The sequence below is a fragment of the Triticum urartu genome, chromosome 3A, assembly GCF_056163025.1.
Source record: "Triticum urartu cultivar PI428250 chromosome 3A, HENAU_Tu73, whole genome shotgun sequence".
NCBI classification, from domain to species: Eukaryota; Viridiplantae; Streptophyta; class Magnoliopsida; order Poales; family Poaceae; genus Triticum; species Triticum urartu.
The window spans coordinates 207,859,180-207,874,704 of record NC_141875.1 but is presented as its reverse complement, the minus strand read 5'-3'; the positions used below and the strand labels follow the sequence as shown (position 1 = coordinate 207,874,704).

Here is a 15,525-nt window from a genome sequence, read left to right as displayed (position 1 = left end):
AGGAGGTCTATTCCTTCGTTGACCGTGAGAGCTTGTGATAGGCTACCTGCAGGGATTTGAACTTTCGAAAGCCGTGCCCGCGGTTATGGGCAGATGGGAATTTGTTAACATCCGGTTGTAGAAAACCTGAAGTTGACCTTAATTAAAATGCATCAACTGCGTGTGTTACCGTGATTGTCTCTTTCCGGAGTCTGGGAAGTGAACACGGTGTTGGAGTTATGTTTGACGTAGGTTGTTATAGGATCACTTCTTGATCATAGTTTCTCGACCGCGCTTTGCCTTCTCTTCTCGCTCTCTTTTGCGTATGTTAGCCACCATATATGCTAGTCGCTTGCTGCAGCTCCACCTCATATCTTTACCTTACCCATAAGCTTAAATAGTCTTGATCGCGAGGGTGTGAGATTGTTGAGTCCCCGTGACTCACAGATACTTCCAAAACCAGCTTGTAGGTGCCGTTGAACCGTGCAGATGACGCAACCAAGCTCAAGGAGGAGCTCGATGAAGATCTTGTCCTTTGTGTTGTTTCGTTTTAGTTGATCAGTAGTGGAGCCCAGTTAGGGTCGATCGGGGATCTGTGTAGCTTTTGGGGCAGTCTTCTTTTATTTTGGCTCCGTAGTCGGGCCCTGATTGTATTTGGATGATGTAACGCTTTATCCATGTAATTGTGTGAAGTGGCGATTGTAAACCAACTATGTATCTTTTCCCTTATTGTATTACATGGGTTGTTTGCGAAGATTACCTCACTTGCGACATTGTTTTCAATGCGGTTATGCCTCTAAGTCGTGCTTCGACACGTGGGAGATATAGCCGCATCGAGGGCGATACAAAATGTCACAAAAACTGTATTTGAATTCTTGTAATTTATGATTTATTTGTCAAAATCGTGGTTAATTACATTATTTGGCTTTATAGTTTGAGGGCCGAAATCGGGTGCGCGCGGAACAGCGCCCGCAAATCCGATTGGTTCGGCCCTCAAACTTTTACCGATCGGGTTTGCGGGCGATGTTCCGCTGCAACCGATTTCGACCTTTATAACGCGTTTTTCTCTGCCCTTAAAACGGCTATACGGGTTACAGTTTCAAGGGGTGTGCTAGAGTTGCTTTAATCTATTTCCGTCCCTAGTCTAAACATTGTGCAAATGTCAGCTCGAGCACAATCTGTGTGACAAACCGACCATTTCGCAGGGCAGACGGGTGCAAAGTAGCAGCTGCAGATCAAATGGTGCTCAGCTCAATGGTGACATTTCATAAAATTCCATATCAAACTTGCATCACATATCGCAAATGCAGAAATTGCGCAGCTCATGGTTCACCACATTATTCAGTACAGTATCGGTATACATTGGCCATTGCTTGCAGAAAGAGAAGAGAAGGGATTTCCTGTCTCTAAGCCTGCAGCAGCTCGAGCCGGCGGAGGCGCTGGACCTCCTTGCCGAGGACGCTGCATCGCACCATGCTGCCGGCGGTGCGCCACAGGAGCTGGAGGTCGGCCCACGGCTCGCCGGGCGCCATCCGCTTGTGCAGGTAGCAGTCGAACGTCCGGCGCTGCACGTGCTCGTCCGCGCACATCTCCACCAGCGCCTCGCGCCCGGCGTTATCGCCGTAGAAGACGCGCTGCAGCAGGTCCAGGAACCGGAACGTCAGCAGGAACTCGTCGTCCCACCGCCGCAGGTACCCGCGCCTGATCCCGCCCTCCGTCACCGCGCCCGTCAGCCGCCACTCCTTGGCCATCGCCTGCCCGCACAGCCGGCCGGACTTGGCCGCGAAGTAGATGCCCTCGCCGGAGCACCGGGTCACGTACCCCGCCGCGTCGCCCACCAGGGCCACGCGCCCCACCACGCGCCGCGGCCGCGGGTGCTCCGGGATCGGGTGCGCCTCCACCTTGATCACGCGGCCCCCGGCGATCTTGGGCCCCGCCCGCGCCCGGATGCCCGACTGCAGCTTCTTGATCTCCGGCTTGGCGGCCACGGTGCCGGTCCCCACGGCCACGTGGTCGCACTTGGGGAACACCCAGCCGTAGAAGTCCGGGGACACGTCCCCGCCCACGTACATCTCGGCGAGGTCGTCGTAGTACTCCATGGCCTTGTCGGGGAGCCGGATGCGCTCCTGGAACGCGATGGCCGTCGAGTAGTCGCCCGCGCCGACCTCCCGGGCGACCCGGCTGTTCGCGCCGTCCGCGCCCACGACGGCGTCGACCTCAAGGACGCTCCGAGTGGGCGAGGGGCCATCGCCGGACGAGATGTAGTGAACGAGGTACGGCTCGGTGGGTCCCGCGGGGAGGGAGAGCGAGGTAACGAGGCCCGGGACGAGGGTGGCCCCCGCGTCGGCGGCGCGGGTGCGGAGGAAGGAGTCGAGCACCTCGCGGCGGAGCATGGGGATATGGGCGCCGGGGGGGAGCGACCGCCCGAAGTCGGCGGCGAGGTTGGAGGGGGAGAGGACGCGCATGCGGGTGACGCGGCGGTCGACGAGCCCCAGCGGGATGGCAAACTCGTCGAGCATGCAGAGCGGGATGGCGCCGCCGCAGGGCTTGGCCCCCGCCGGACTGCGCTCCAGGAGGAACGCCTGGGCTCCTGCGGAAGCTAGCGCCTCGGCCGCTGACGCGCCTGCCGGGCCGCCGCCCACCACGGCCACGCGCAGCGGGCGCGCAGGTGCGGAGTGGGAGGAAGAGTAGGAGCAGGAGATGGAGAGGCGAGCTGGGGAGTGGCAGACTGCGGCGGCCATGGTCGCCATGGTTTGCTTGGCCTGTGGGCGAATGTGGGTATGAGATTTGGGTGCTTGGTGGGTTGGAGTGTAGTGTAGCTACACTGACCGTCGACGGGGATGAATCTAGGGCCCAGCTGGCGCTATGATTTGAAAACTAAAATTGGACCCGCATGTCAGTGAGTAAGACAAGAAACAGGATGCCTTACGACATCAGCTTGCAGTATTATAGACTATAAATAAGAGGAAGTGACAATGACACGTCCCTTAAGTACATTTAGCGGATGTTAGAGCAACTCCAATGAAACGATTCAAACGGACACGAATTTTGTCTATATTTTGTTTGTTTGGGTCGTCCGTCCGTCTAAAGGACATGCGGCGGACAGGCACAGCCTGTGGATGAATCCAAGCACAAAACCAAAAAGCGGACAAGCGAGGTTGCCGGTGTGGATAAAGACGCAGCTTTCCTCCTCGACGGAGAGGCGGTTGTAGGAGAGGTCGAAGCCCGCGAGTCGTGAGCAGTTGGCGATGCCGGGCGGGACGGCGCCCCGGAGCGCATTGTGCGCGAGCGAGACGTAGCGGAGGCGGGGGCAGGGGTCGAAGAGCCCCAGCGGGATCTCGCCGGAGAAGGCGTTGTACGAGAGGTCGAGCAGGCGGAGCCAGGGGAAGGCGCCGAGGAAGGCCGGGATCTCACCTGACAGCGCGTTGCGGCTGAGGTTGAGCTTGTGGAGTGTGGGCGCCAGGGACGCGTAGCCCTCCGGGATCCCGCCGGAGAGCGCGTTCCCGAAGAGCAAGACAGACTCAAGCACGGGGAGGCGCTCCAGCGACAGGGCGAGGGTGCCCGCCAGGCCGGCACCGTGGAGGCGCAGGCGCTGCACGGCGCCTGTGGTCGGATCTCGCCTGCAGTTTCCTATCGAGCGAACCGTGCGGTGTCGCTGACTAGTAGGGCCAGGGCGGACACTAGAGGGCAGCAGCGGACGAGAGCGGACGACGAGAGCGCTCGTTTTGTCCGCCGCGGACCCATTCGTGACTTATTTTTGCGTTCAATTTGGATCGGGAGGGAGAACAAACGGACAACAGGCGAACACGGACGTCCGTTTGGATCACCATTAGACCAAGTTTTCTGTTTGGATGATCCAAACAACTAAAATAAGTCGCCCCATTAAAATTGCACTTAAAAAAGAAACATTTAGCTTAAAAGGAAGAGACAATGACACGTCTCTGTCGGTTTCCAATCACCTATACCAAATAAAATGCATGTTAAATAATCAGTGAGTATCAAGCATACAGTACTCTTTTCGTTCTAAAATAATACTCCATCCTCATTAAAGGAGTGTACTTTCAACTTTATTGTTGAAAAGTCAAATATTTTTATATTTGATGTATTTATATAATAATAGACCAACATTTATGCCATTAAATTAGTAGTATTAGATTCAGGATAAAATATATTTTCATCATATATCTATTTAGTTTCACAAACATTGATATATTTTTCACAAACTCGGTCAAATTTTGATTTGACCCTGCACTCTTTCGAGGACGGAGGGAGTAGAAGTCTAGATTTATTCTAAGTCAAACTTATTTACCTATATATTGTAGGGCGTTGCTATCTCGCGCGCGTTGTAACGCCTGATTTCTGACAGGCCACACTTGACCTCTTTAGCAAGTCTAGGATATCGTTTGAGGTAAATCCGGAGCCCACCTGTTGAAATGGGGGGGGGGTGAGATTAAGTTTCATGGGAGAGAGAGAGAAAGAGCAGGGAGGGTCCCGCTGTACACGCACATGTGGGCCGATGTTAATGTGGGTGAGCCCATCTGTCCTTGGCTTCCGACAGTGTGAGCAGACGGGTGTGACGCTCGGATAATTAAGCTACAGTGAACATTTTCTAATGATGCCACGTCACTGCGATTACTGTTATTAATCTCGCGATGGTTCAAAAAAGATTCAAATTCAAACTTAAAATATAAGCAAGCAACAAATATTTTCAAAAACTAAAACTAAAATGTTCGAGAGATGACATATTGTAACGCCCGGGTAATCAAGCTACAGTAATTCCATGGTAATGATGCCATGTCACCACGATTACTGTTGCTAATCTACCGTTAGTTCGAAACCGAGTCAAACCGAGTCAAGTTCAAAACCCAAATTAATGGTAACAATAAAAAATTTCAAAAGTTGAAACCAAAAATGTTCGATGGGTGCCGAATATTACAAGGGTAATTATGGTGCAGCAAACAAAATTTTATAAAATACCTAAATAAGCTAAACTAACTAGAACAGAAAAGAGAAATAAATAAAAGAAAGAAACTAACAAAAAAAAGAAAGACCCCCAACTGGGCCTCGGCCCAGCAGGCCATCGGGCCCCAGGCCGGCCCAGTCGCCCCCTGCATAACCCCCTTCCCACTCGGCCGAACCCTAGCGCCACCCCCACATCCCCCACTCGCTTCCCCTCCCCTCCCCACGTCGTTCTCCCCTCGCCCCCCCGATCCAGATCTGGATCGGGAAGGGGAAACAAACCGCGCGTCCCCGTCGCCCTTGATCCCGCTCGACCCCGCAGCACCTCCCACCAGCCACGCCCTGCTCCTCCCCCGAGCTCGCCTCTCCCTCCCCTACACCCACCTCTGTCGCCATTCCTTCGCCAGAACCCTCCCCCGCCGACGCATCGCCAAGCACGACGCCGCCCGTCGTCATCGCCGGCGCTAGGCGCCGCCTCGACCACGCCTCCCCACCGGACTGCCTCCCCGTCTACGACGCCGTCGTCTCCGTCCTCCGCCCCAAGCCCCGTTGCCTCGAACCCTATGGCCCCCTGTGAGCCGCCACCTCCCCTCCTTCCTTTCTCTGCTCACCACGCTTCGCCGTCGTGCCCCGCCCCCGCCGGCCACCGCGACCCCCCTGCCCTTGCTCGCGCGCCTGCGCACATCGCCGCGCACACCGCGTCCGGTCCCCGTGGTGCTGCACCTCCGCCTGCCTCTCTGATGTGCCCGCGCGCCCCGCCGCGGCCTCGTCCCCTCGCCACTCGCCCCACTCACCCCTGCCGGCGCCTGCTTCTTGCGCCGGCCACCTTTGCCTTGCCGCGCCGCCCGCTCGCTGGTGCACCGGCGCCCGCGCCCGCCAGCCGCCCCGTCGGGTGCGCCCCTGCGAGGGCCATCGCCCGTTCGGGCTGCACCCGATACCCGCACGCCCGCAAAGGCCCCTAGGGCCTATGACGAGCGTGGCCCACGCCCAGAACAAAAATGTTAAAAAAAGAGAATTAAAAATAATAATTAATAAAAATAATAATTAACTAATTAATTAATTAATTAATTAATTGTGTTTAACTAACCTAATCAATTAACTAAACTAATTAAACCTGTTTAGTTAGTCATAGACAATGATAGTAGGACCCACATGTCAGTTTGACTAGGTCAACTGACTAGTTGACCGCTGACACAATAATGACGTCATGCTGACATCACAAGTCACTGTTTTGGATAATTCAGATTTAAAAAATTAAATTAATTCTAGAAAATAGATAAATCTTTAAAAATTAATATAAAATAAACCGTAACTCGGATTAAATTATTTTCAACATGAAAGTTGCTCAGAACGACGAGACGAATCCGGATACGCAACCCGTTCGTCCGCCACGCATCCCTAGCATAGCGAACACGCAACTTTTCCCCTCCAACTCCTCTGCCCGAAAACGCGAAACACCGGGGATAATTTCCCGGATGTTCCTCCCCTTCACCGGTACCACCTCGTACCGCGTTAGGGCACACCTAGCATCACGCTTTGTCATGTCATGCATCGTCATGCATTTGTTTGCATTATATTTATTGTTTCTTCCCCCTCTTCTCTCGCTAGACATCGAGATCGACGCCGCTGCTACCCAGTACGACTATGGTGTTGACGACCCCTCTCTCTTGCCAGAGCAACCAGGCAAGCCCCCCCTTTGATCACCAGATATCGCCTACTCTTCTCTCTACTGCTTGCATTAGAGTAGTGTAGCATGTTACTGCTTTCCGTTAATCCTATTTTGATGCATAGCTTGTCCTTGCTACTACTGTTGTTACCTTTACCTGCAATCCTAATGCTTAGTATAGGATTCTAGTTTATCATCAGTGGCCATACATTCTTGTCCGTCTGCCATGCTATATTATCGGGCCGTGATCACTCGGGAGGTGATCACGGGTATATACTATATACTTTATACATGATACATGTGGTGACTAAAGACGGGTCGGCTTGTGGAGCACCCGCGAGTGATTCACGGATTGGGGGCTGAAAGGACCTTTGTCCCAACGGCCCTCTGTGTGGATCTTTGTGGCGAAGCGACAGGGCAGGTTGTGACCACCTAGGAGAGAGGTGGGCCTGGCCCTGGTCGGTGTTCGCGGATACTTAACACGTTTAACGAGATCTTGGTATTTGATCTGAGTCTGGCTACTGGCCTATATGCACTAACCATCTACGCGGGGACAGTTATGGGCACTCGACGTCGTGGTATCAGCCGAAGCCTTCGTGACGTCAGCGACTGAGTGGCGCGCGCCGGATTAGACCGTAAGCCTGCTCTTGTATTAAGGGGGCTAGTTCTGCTTCCGGCCGCGTACGCAATGTGCAGGTGTGCAATGGGTGATGGGCCCAGACCCCTGCGCCATAGGATTTAGACCGGCGTGCTGACCTCTCTGTTGTGCCTAGGTAGGGCTGCGACGTGTTGATCTTCCGAGGCCGGGCATGACCCAGGAAAGTGTGTCCGGCCAAATGGGATCGAGCGTGTTGGGATATGTGGTGCACCCCTGTAGGGAAGTTAATCTATTCGAACAGCCGTGATCTTCGGTAACAGGACGACTTGGAGTTGTACCTTGACCTTATGACAACTAGAACCGGATACTTAATAAAACACACCCTTCCAAGTGCCAGATACAACGGGTGATCGCTCTCTCACAGGGCGACGAGGGGAGGATCATCGGTTAGGATTATGCTATGTGATGATACTTGGAGGACTTCAGTCTACTCTCTTCTACATGCTGCAAGACGGAGGCTGCCAGAAGCGTAGTCTTCGAAAGGACTAGCTATCCCCCCTTATCCCGGCTTTCTGCAGTTCAGTCCACATATAATAGCCTTATTCCAGTTGATACCAATGCATACATATGTACTGTAGCTCCTTGCTTGCGAGTACTTTGGATGAGTACTCACGGTTGCTTTCTCCCTCTTTTCCCCCTATCCCTTCTACCTGGTTGTCACAACCAGATGTTGGAGCCCAGGAGCCAGACGCCACCTTCAACGACGACTACTACTACTCGGGAGGTGCCTACTACTACGTGCAGCCCGCTGACGGCGACCAGGAGTAGTTTAGGAGGATCCCAGGCAGGAGGCCTGCGCCTCTTTCGATCTGTATCCCAGTTTGTGCTAGCCTTCTTAAGGCAAACTTGTTTAACTTATGTCTGTACTCAGATATTGTTGCTTCTGCTGACTCGTCTATGATCGAGCTCTTGTATTCGAGCCCTCGAGGCCCCTGGCTTGTAATATGATGCTTGTATGACTTATTTTATTTGTAGAGTTGTGTTGTGATATCTTCCCGTGAGTCCCTGATCTTGATCGTACACGTTTGCGTGTATGATCAGTGTACGATTAAATCAGGGGCGTCACAAGTTGGTATCAGAGCCGACTGCCTGTAGGAATCCTCCTTCCACACTCCTTGGCCGAAGTTGAGTCTAGACATTACAAAAACTTTTACTAACATGGCTGTGTGCCTTACGGGCCCACATCGCCATCTGGGTGGTATTAGACTCTTTTACTCCTCGATCCTTACTCTGGGACTCTGAACTCTCTCCTACTCGGGTTAAACGATTTTACTAACTCTAACACTAGGATCCCGTGACCACGTTCACCCCAAAGTTGGATAAGCCCTAGTTATTCTTTAGAGTAGTATTTGAACATTATCCACATTGTCATTTGACTCCTGTGAAAACATCTTTGTTTTCAGATGGAACCCACGAGGCAGGTCATGCGCCACACGACGGCCATTGGTGCCTCAGGATCACCTGCTGTGTTGGTTGAGATGATGACCTATCTGGGTTATCGCTGGCACCCTGAGTACACCGTCTATGAGGAGTATCAGGACTTCAACCAGGAGCAGTACCGTGCCATCGTCCACCTCTACTCTCTGGAGTATGACTCCACTACCGTGCTGCACACTGCTCATGGTGTTGGAGTGACTATCAATATGACGGTCCACGATGCTGCTTATGCTGCTCTGACACATCTTCGTGGAGAGTATCAGGAGTTGGATACCTCCCCCTTCAGTCACATTGCTATCGCATCCGATGTTGGTGCGGAGGGATACTACACTGCTGCCTACTCCACTGTCACCCGAGAGCCCTTCTACCATCAAAACCTAGTTCTGCATGCTGATGGGCTGGATAGAGCTAACCGAGCTCTTCGCCACGAGCTGTACACCACCCGTCAGCACCTGTATCGTGCTCTGACGCTGTTGCACCCCTCTGTCCGCTCTGGTGATCTGTCGCGTTCTGCGATCTACCCTGCCCGGACCGTGATGCCCCAGGGCGTCGGCTGGCCAGATGTGGGAGGCTACTCTCCTACATTGGGTCCTCTCCTGCCACCTGCGCATCGGGTTCCGCGTCAGAGTATCCACGGACCCCAGGCTACTCGCGTGGAGGTCTTCCCTTCGCGTCACTACCAGCTGTCGGGCTACACCTACCTCCGCAGTACCGCACGGGACTGATGTAGACTTGCTTGTTAGTGTTAGATGCATTCGCCGCGAGCCTGTGTGCCGCCTATGATGTCTTAGCCTGTGTACTGAACTCTGTGTAATGAACTCTATGCATGATCTCTTTTGTAAGATATGCCGACTACTATGTAGTATCTATCGTGCTGCTTTCGTTGTGCATGTTTCATCATGAATGATTCTTGTCTTTGCAAATTTCTCAATGCTGAACTACCCCTATTATATATTAGCAGGATGGTTAGACCAGGTGGTCGTGGTCGTGGTGGCAAGGCCCCACCACCGCCTGAGTACATGGCTGGGATGATGCAACAGTTTGAGCTGAATCGTCAGTTCATGGAGAATATTATGGCTCAGTTTCCTCGCCCCAATATGAACCAGCAGCCAACCCAAGTGACTCTGCAGGATTTCATGCACCTCAACCCAACCGTGTACCGCAGCTCAACTCAGCCTTTGGATGCTGACGATTGGCTCTGTGACATCACCTATGAGATGGAGTCTGCTGATGTAGCCCCTGCCAGCTATGTCACCTTTGCTTCCTTCTTCCTGAAAGGACCCGCGGCTCAATGGTGGGACAGCCACAGGCGTACTCTGCCAGCTGGAACAATCATCACCTGGCCAGACTTCCAAGCTGCCTTCCGTGCTCGCTTCATTCCTCAGGGAGTCATGGACCGGAAGAAGCGTGAGTTCCGCAACCTCACCCAAGGCAACAAAACTGTGGAAGCTTATCAGTGGGAGTTTCTGGACTTGTCCCTCTATGCTGAAGAGGACATTGCAACTGATGCACGCAGACAGGAGAAGTTCCATGATGGCCTTCAAGCTGACATCAAGCTCGCACTTCTAGTGCATGACTTTGCTGATTTCGCCACTCTGGTGAACAAAGCCATCAATGTCGAAACTGGTCTGCAGGAATACCAGAGCTCTCACAGGCGCAACCGTGACACGGGCTCATCTTCGGGCCCGTCTTCGCAGAAGCGCAACATATGGATTCCCAACAGCATGTACCAGCCGAATGCACCTGCCCCAAGGCAGACCTATGCTGCACCTCGTCTGCCTGCTCCTCCAACTAGGCAGCCAAGACTTCCAGCTCCACCACCACAAGCTCCTGTTCCCACTCCCAATAATGGTCTCTGCTACAAGTGTGGTCAGCCAGGTCACCGTGCTAGGGATTGCAATCAGGACCAGAATCAACTGGCCCTCCCCACAGCTGGCCGTGGAAGCAACCAGCCTCACAACAACAATGCCAAGTCTTATGGTCGTGTTCATGCCAACCACGTTGATCTCAATGAAGTTCTAGACTAGCCTGCTACCGTGATGGGTACACTCCTCGTAAACTCAGTACCTGCATCTGTTTTATTCGATTCAGGAGCATCGCATTCATTCATGTCAGAAGATTTTGCATACAAGCATGACGTTAAATGTGAGGATATGAACACTTCGGTATTGGTAAAAAACCCCGTGGGACAATGTCAAACCTCACTGGTTGGCATCGATGTCCCCGTGGAAATCGAAGGGCTGGAATTCTATGCCTCTCCCATTATCCTGAAGTCGTCTAACATCGACCTCATTCTGGGAATGGATTGGTTGAAAGCGCATACTGCTTCTATAGTTTGCGCCACTAAGGTCGTCCATCTGCTACACCCTTCTGACGAAATAATAGCTTACCAAGCTCATCTAGTTCAGAACGCCGAGGCACGACTTTATGCCTTGAATGCGTTGAACGCTGCACCACTCGAGGGCATTGAAAACATTCCCGTCGTTCGTGAATTCCAAGACGTCTTTCCAGAAGAACTTCCAGGGATTCCCCCTGCTAGAGCTGTCGAATTCATCATCGACTTGAAACCCGGCACCACCCCTATAGATAAATGACCCTATAAGATGCCGCCGCATGAACTCATTGAGCTTAAGGAGGAAATCGACAAATCTCTTGTCAAAGGTTTCATTCGCCCAAGTTACTCTCCTTGGGGAGCACCTTCTCTCTTTGTTAAGAAAAAGGATGGGACAAACCGATTAGTCCAAGACTACTGTCCTATAAACCAAGCTACCATTCAGAATAAATATCCTCTTCCTCGGATCAATGATCTTTATGATCAACTGGCTGGCTCATCAGTGTTCTCCAAACTCGATTTGAGGTTAGGTTACCACCAGATCCGTGGTCGTGAAGAGGATATCCCAATAACCGCCTTCGTCACTCGGTATGGATCATACGAGTACACCGTCATGTCATTCGGCTTAACGAATTGTAACACCCTCGATGCGACTATAGCTCCCACGTGTCGAGGCACGACTTAGAGACATAATCGCATTGAAGGCATATGTCGCAAGTTAGGCAATCTTCACAACATCCCATGTAATATGAATAATAAAGGGGAGATAACATATTTGGCTTACACTCGCCACGTCAATCAAGTACATAAATAACATTACATCATCCAAACACTCATGGCCCGACTACGGCGCCAAAATAAAAGAGAACCCAACATGCGACACGGTCCCAATCACCCCCAACTGGGCACCACTACTGATCATCGGGAAAGGAAACATAGTAACGTTGAGAGTCTTCGTCGAACTCCCACTTGAGCTCATACGCGTCTCCTGGAGCGGAATCATCAGGCCCTGCATCTGGTGTAATAGTAATCTGTGAGCCACAGGGACTCAGCAATCTCGCACCCTCGCGATCAAGACTATTTAAGCTTATAGGTATGGCAAGGTAAAATATGAGTGGAGCTGCAGCAAGCGACTAGCAAGTATGGTGGCTAACTTATTCGCAAAAGAGAGCGAGAAGAGGAGGCAAGGCACGAGCGAGAAGCTAGAGAACAACCTGCGCAAACATTACTCCAACACCGTCTCCACTTCCCGGACTCCGCCGAGAAGAGGCCATCACGGTAACACACTCAGTTGATTCATTTTAATTAAATTAAGGTTCAAGTTGTCTACAACCGGACATTAACAAATTTCCATTTGCCCATAACCGCGGGCACGGCTTTCGAAAGTTCAATCCCTGCAGGGGAGTCCCAACTTAGCCCATGACAAGCTCTCACGGTCCACGAAGGAATAGACATCCTCCCAAGACGTTCCGATCAGACTCGGTATCTCGGTAACTCAAGACACTTCGACAGGTTAAAACAAGACCAGCAACACCGCCCGAATGTGCCGACAAATCCCGATAGGAGCTGCACATATCTCGTTCTCAGGGCACACTCAGATGAGACTAGCTACGAGTAAAACCAACCCTCAAGTTTCCCCGAGGTGGCCCCGCAGACAGCTCAGTTCGGACCAACACTCAGAGGGAGCACTGGCCCGGGGGGGGGGGGTTTAAAATAAGATGACCCTTGGGCTCCGGTATCCCAAGGGAAAAAGAGGCTAGGTGGCGAATGGTAAAACCAAGGTTGGGCATTGCTGGAAAAGCTTTAATCAAGGCGAACTATCAAGGGGTTCCCATTATAACCCAACCGCGTAAGGAACGCAAAAATCTGGGAACATAACACCGATATGACGGAAACTAGGGTGGCAAGAGTGGAACAAAACACTGGGCGAGAGGCCGAGCCTTCCACCCTTTACCAAGTATATAGATGCATTAAGATAACATGGCAATATAATGATATCCCAACAAGTAAATAAGAGATGTTTCAACAAGGAACGGCCTCCAATCTTCACCTGCAACTAACAACGCTACAAGAGGGCCTGAGCAAAGCGGTAACATAGCCAATCAACGGTTTGCTAGGACAAAGGTGGGTTAGAGGTTTGACATGGCAATTTGGGAGGCTTGCAAGCAAGTGGTAGGCACCGTAGCAATGGCATAGCAAAAGAGCGAGCAAACTAGCATAGCAAAGATAGTAGTGATTTCGAGGGTATGATCATCTTGCCTGCATAGTTGTCAGAGTTGACTGGATCCTCAAAAGCAAACTCAACGGGCTCCTCGGTAGCGAACTCGTCTCCCGGCTCTACCCAAACAAGACAAACAAGCAACAAGGTTACAATCAACCACGTGCAAACTCAAACAACACGATGCAAAGATGATATGCTATGCGGGATGCGATGCGGGATGCAAAATGCAAGATATGGCAGGAAATGCATGAACCTGGCCTCAACTTGGAATTCCAAGTGTGCCACTGGAAAGATGAGATGAAATCGCTTGAAAACGATATAAAGAACGCCGGAATCGGAGTTACGGTTTGGAAATGGCAAGCGATTCAAATATGACACCGGTCTGCGATTTACAGCAAGTAGGCATCTAAATGCAACGAAATGAACATGCTACAGCACCCAAACATGGCAACAAAATACATGGAAGGGAAGCATTCAAGATGCTTAACAAAAGTCTAGCACTGAGCTATGGCCAAATCATCCATTAACAGGTTCAAACAAGCATGGCAAAAATGCAAATGACAAACAGATCTCAGACTTAGTGAAATTAACACTTGTCTGGAATTTCAGATCATATAGCCCTCTTCGGAGCAACAAAACAATATGCTACAGGACCTGAACATGACAAAGAAAGACATGGCATGGAGCTACTCAACAAGCTTAACAAAAGTACCTTAGTGACCTTGAGCCAAAAGGGATCACAAAATATACTAACAAGCACACGAACATAGCAAAAACATAATCAGTTTTCAGACTTAGTGAAAACTGGGACATGCTGAAACATAACTCACGAAGGCATGTTTACGAGCTCGATGCACTCACTACGGTGCAAGTCATGGCAATACAAGCATACATCCCTTAAGAAGGCACAAAATGCAAGCTAGACATGGCAAGAACAATGGCATAGCATGCACGGATCAACTACAATAACATCGGCAAAATCGCAAACAAGTTGACGATCTGCCCAGATTCGCAACGAAGCAAAAGTAGAGCTCGATTGACTCAAGCTAGGGTGCTCCATAATTGCAAAAAAAGACATGGATTGATAGAGCACTACAATATTAGCAAAACTCCCTTAATGATCATCCTCAAAAGAGGCACGGATCGCTAGGAAACAACATGAACATATGGCATCATGAGATAAACAGCTCCAGGACTTAGTGAAATCACTAAGTCCCAGAAAATAGAATTAGCAAGTGCACCACTTTGCAAGCTTGCACAAGTCACCACACACATCCTAAAAATACATGGGTTGCATCTCTGGAAAGATGACAAAACCCTTAACAAAACATATAAAGAACTCACGGGCATATCATGCACACATTAATCATGGCAAAAATGACAAAAGTGCTAAACGGAGTAACAGATCTGACAATTAACTCAAGTAGCCCTCTTCTAACAGCATTTCGGGCATCAAGATGAGCTCAAATGAAAATGATGCAATGGAATGAAATTATGTACTCTCTGAGATGAACATTTTGATATGCTATATGCCCAAATCGGAGCTACGGATGCAAAGTTACGGGGCCTCAAACAGGAGCATATGGACTGAAAAATTAGGGACTTAGAGAAAAAAACTACCTCGGATTAGGGTTTACTGTAGCTCCGATCCAGATCTGGATCGCACGGAGCCCGAGGTTCGCCGGCCGGAGGAGTCGCCGGAGTAGTCGAGGACGGCGGCGGCCGGGGTTGGGGGTGCCGGATTCGGCGAGGGCGAGGTCGGGAGGAGGCGGTGGAGCTCGCCGGCTCGGGGCGGCATGCTGCCCGGCGGCGGCGGCAGCGGGGACCCGCGGGCGAGGCGGCGGCGGCGGCCGGCGGGCGGGGCGGCAGCGGCCGGTGGGCGAGGCGGCGACGGACGGCGGGCGGGGCGGCAGCGGCCGGCAGGCGAGGCGGCGGCGGACGGCGGGCGGGGTGGCAGCGGCCGGCGCGCGCGGCGGGCGAGGCAAAAGGCGGCGGCGCACGGGGCGGCCCGGTTAGGCGCGGGAGAGGGCCCGCCCTGGGCCGGGATGGGCCGCGGTGGCGGCGCGGCTGCTGTGCCACGTGGCGGCGTGGGAGTAGCGGCGGCGGTGTGTCCGGCCCGGACGGACAATGTCCGGCGCGCGGAGATGCAGTTTTTAGGGTTTCGGGGAGGAAGAAGATCCGAAAACGGAGGGGTGTATATATAGGCATAGAGGGAGCTAGGAGAGTCCAAATGAGGTGCGGTTTTCGGCCACGCGATCGTGATCGAACGCTCT

General features: G+C 52.1%; 1 protein-coding gene across 1 annotated transcript; it reads right to left on the bottom strand.

Moving 5' to 3' along the window:
• Window positions 1–1,225: 1,225 nt before the first annotated feature.
• On the bottom strand, window positions 1,226–2,795 carry LOC147979222 (geranylgeranyl diphosphate reductase, chloroplastic-like). Its single transcript, XM_087546815.1, has one exon. It carries the CDS (start codon window positions 2,727–2,729, stop codon window positions 1,386–1,388), a length of 1,344 nt encoding a protein of 447 aa, XP_087402941.1. The 5' UTR covers window positions 2,730–2,795; the 3' UTR covers window positions 1,226–1,385.
• Window positions 2,796–15,525: the final 12,730 nt, after the last annotated feature.

What these genes read in the sequence shown, in the direction of transcription:
- LOC147979222 (XM_087546815.1), bottom strand. Translation starts at nt 2,729, where the DNA reads ATGGCGACCATGGCCGCCGCAGTCTGCCACTCCCCAGCTCGCCTCTCC.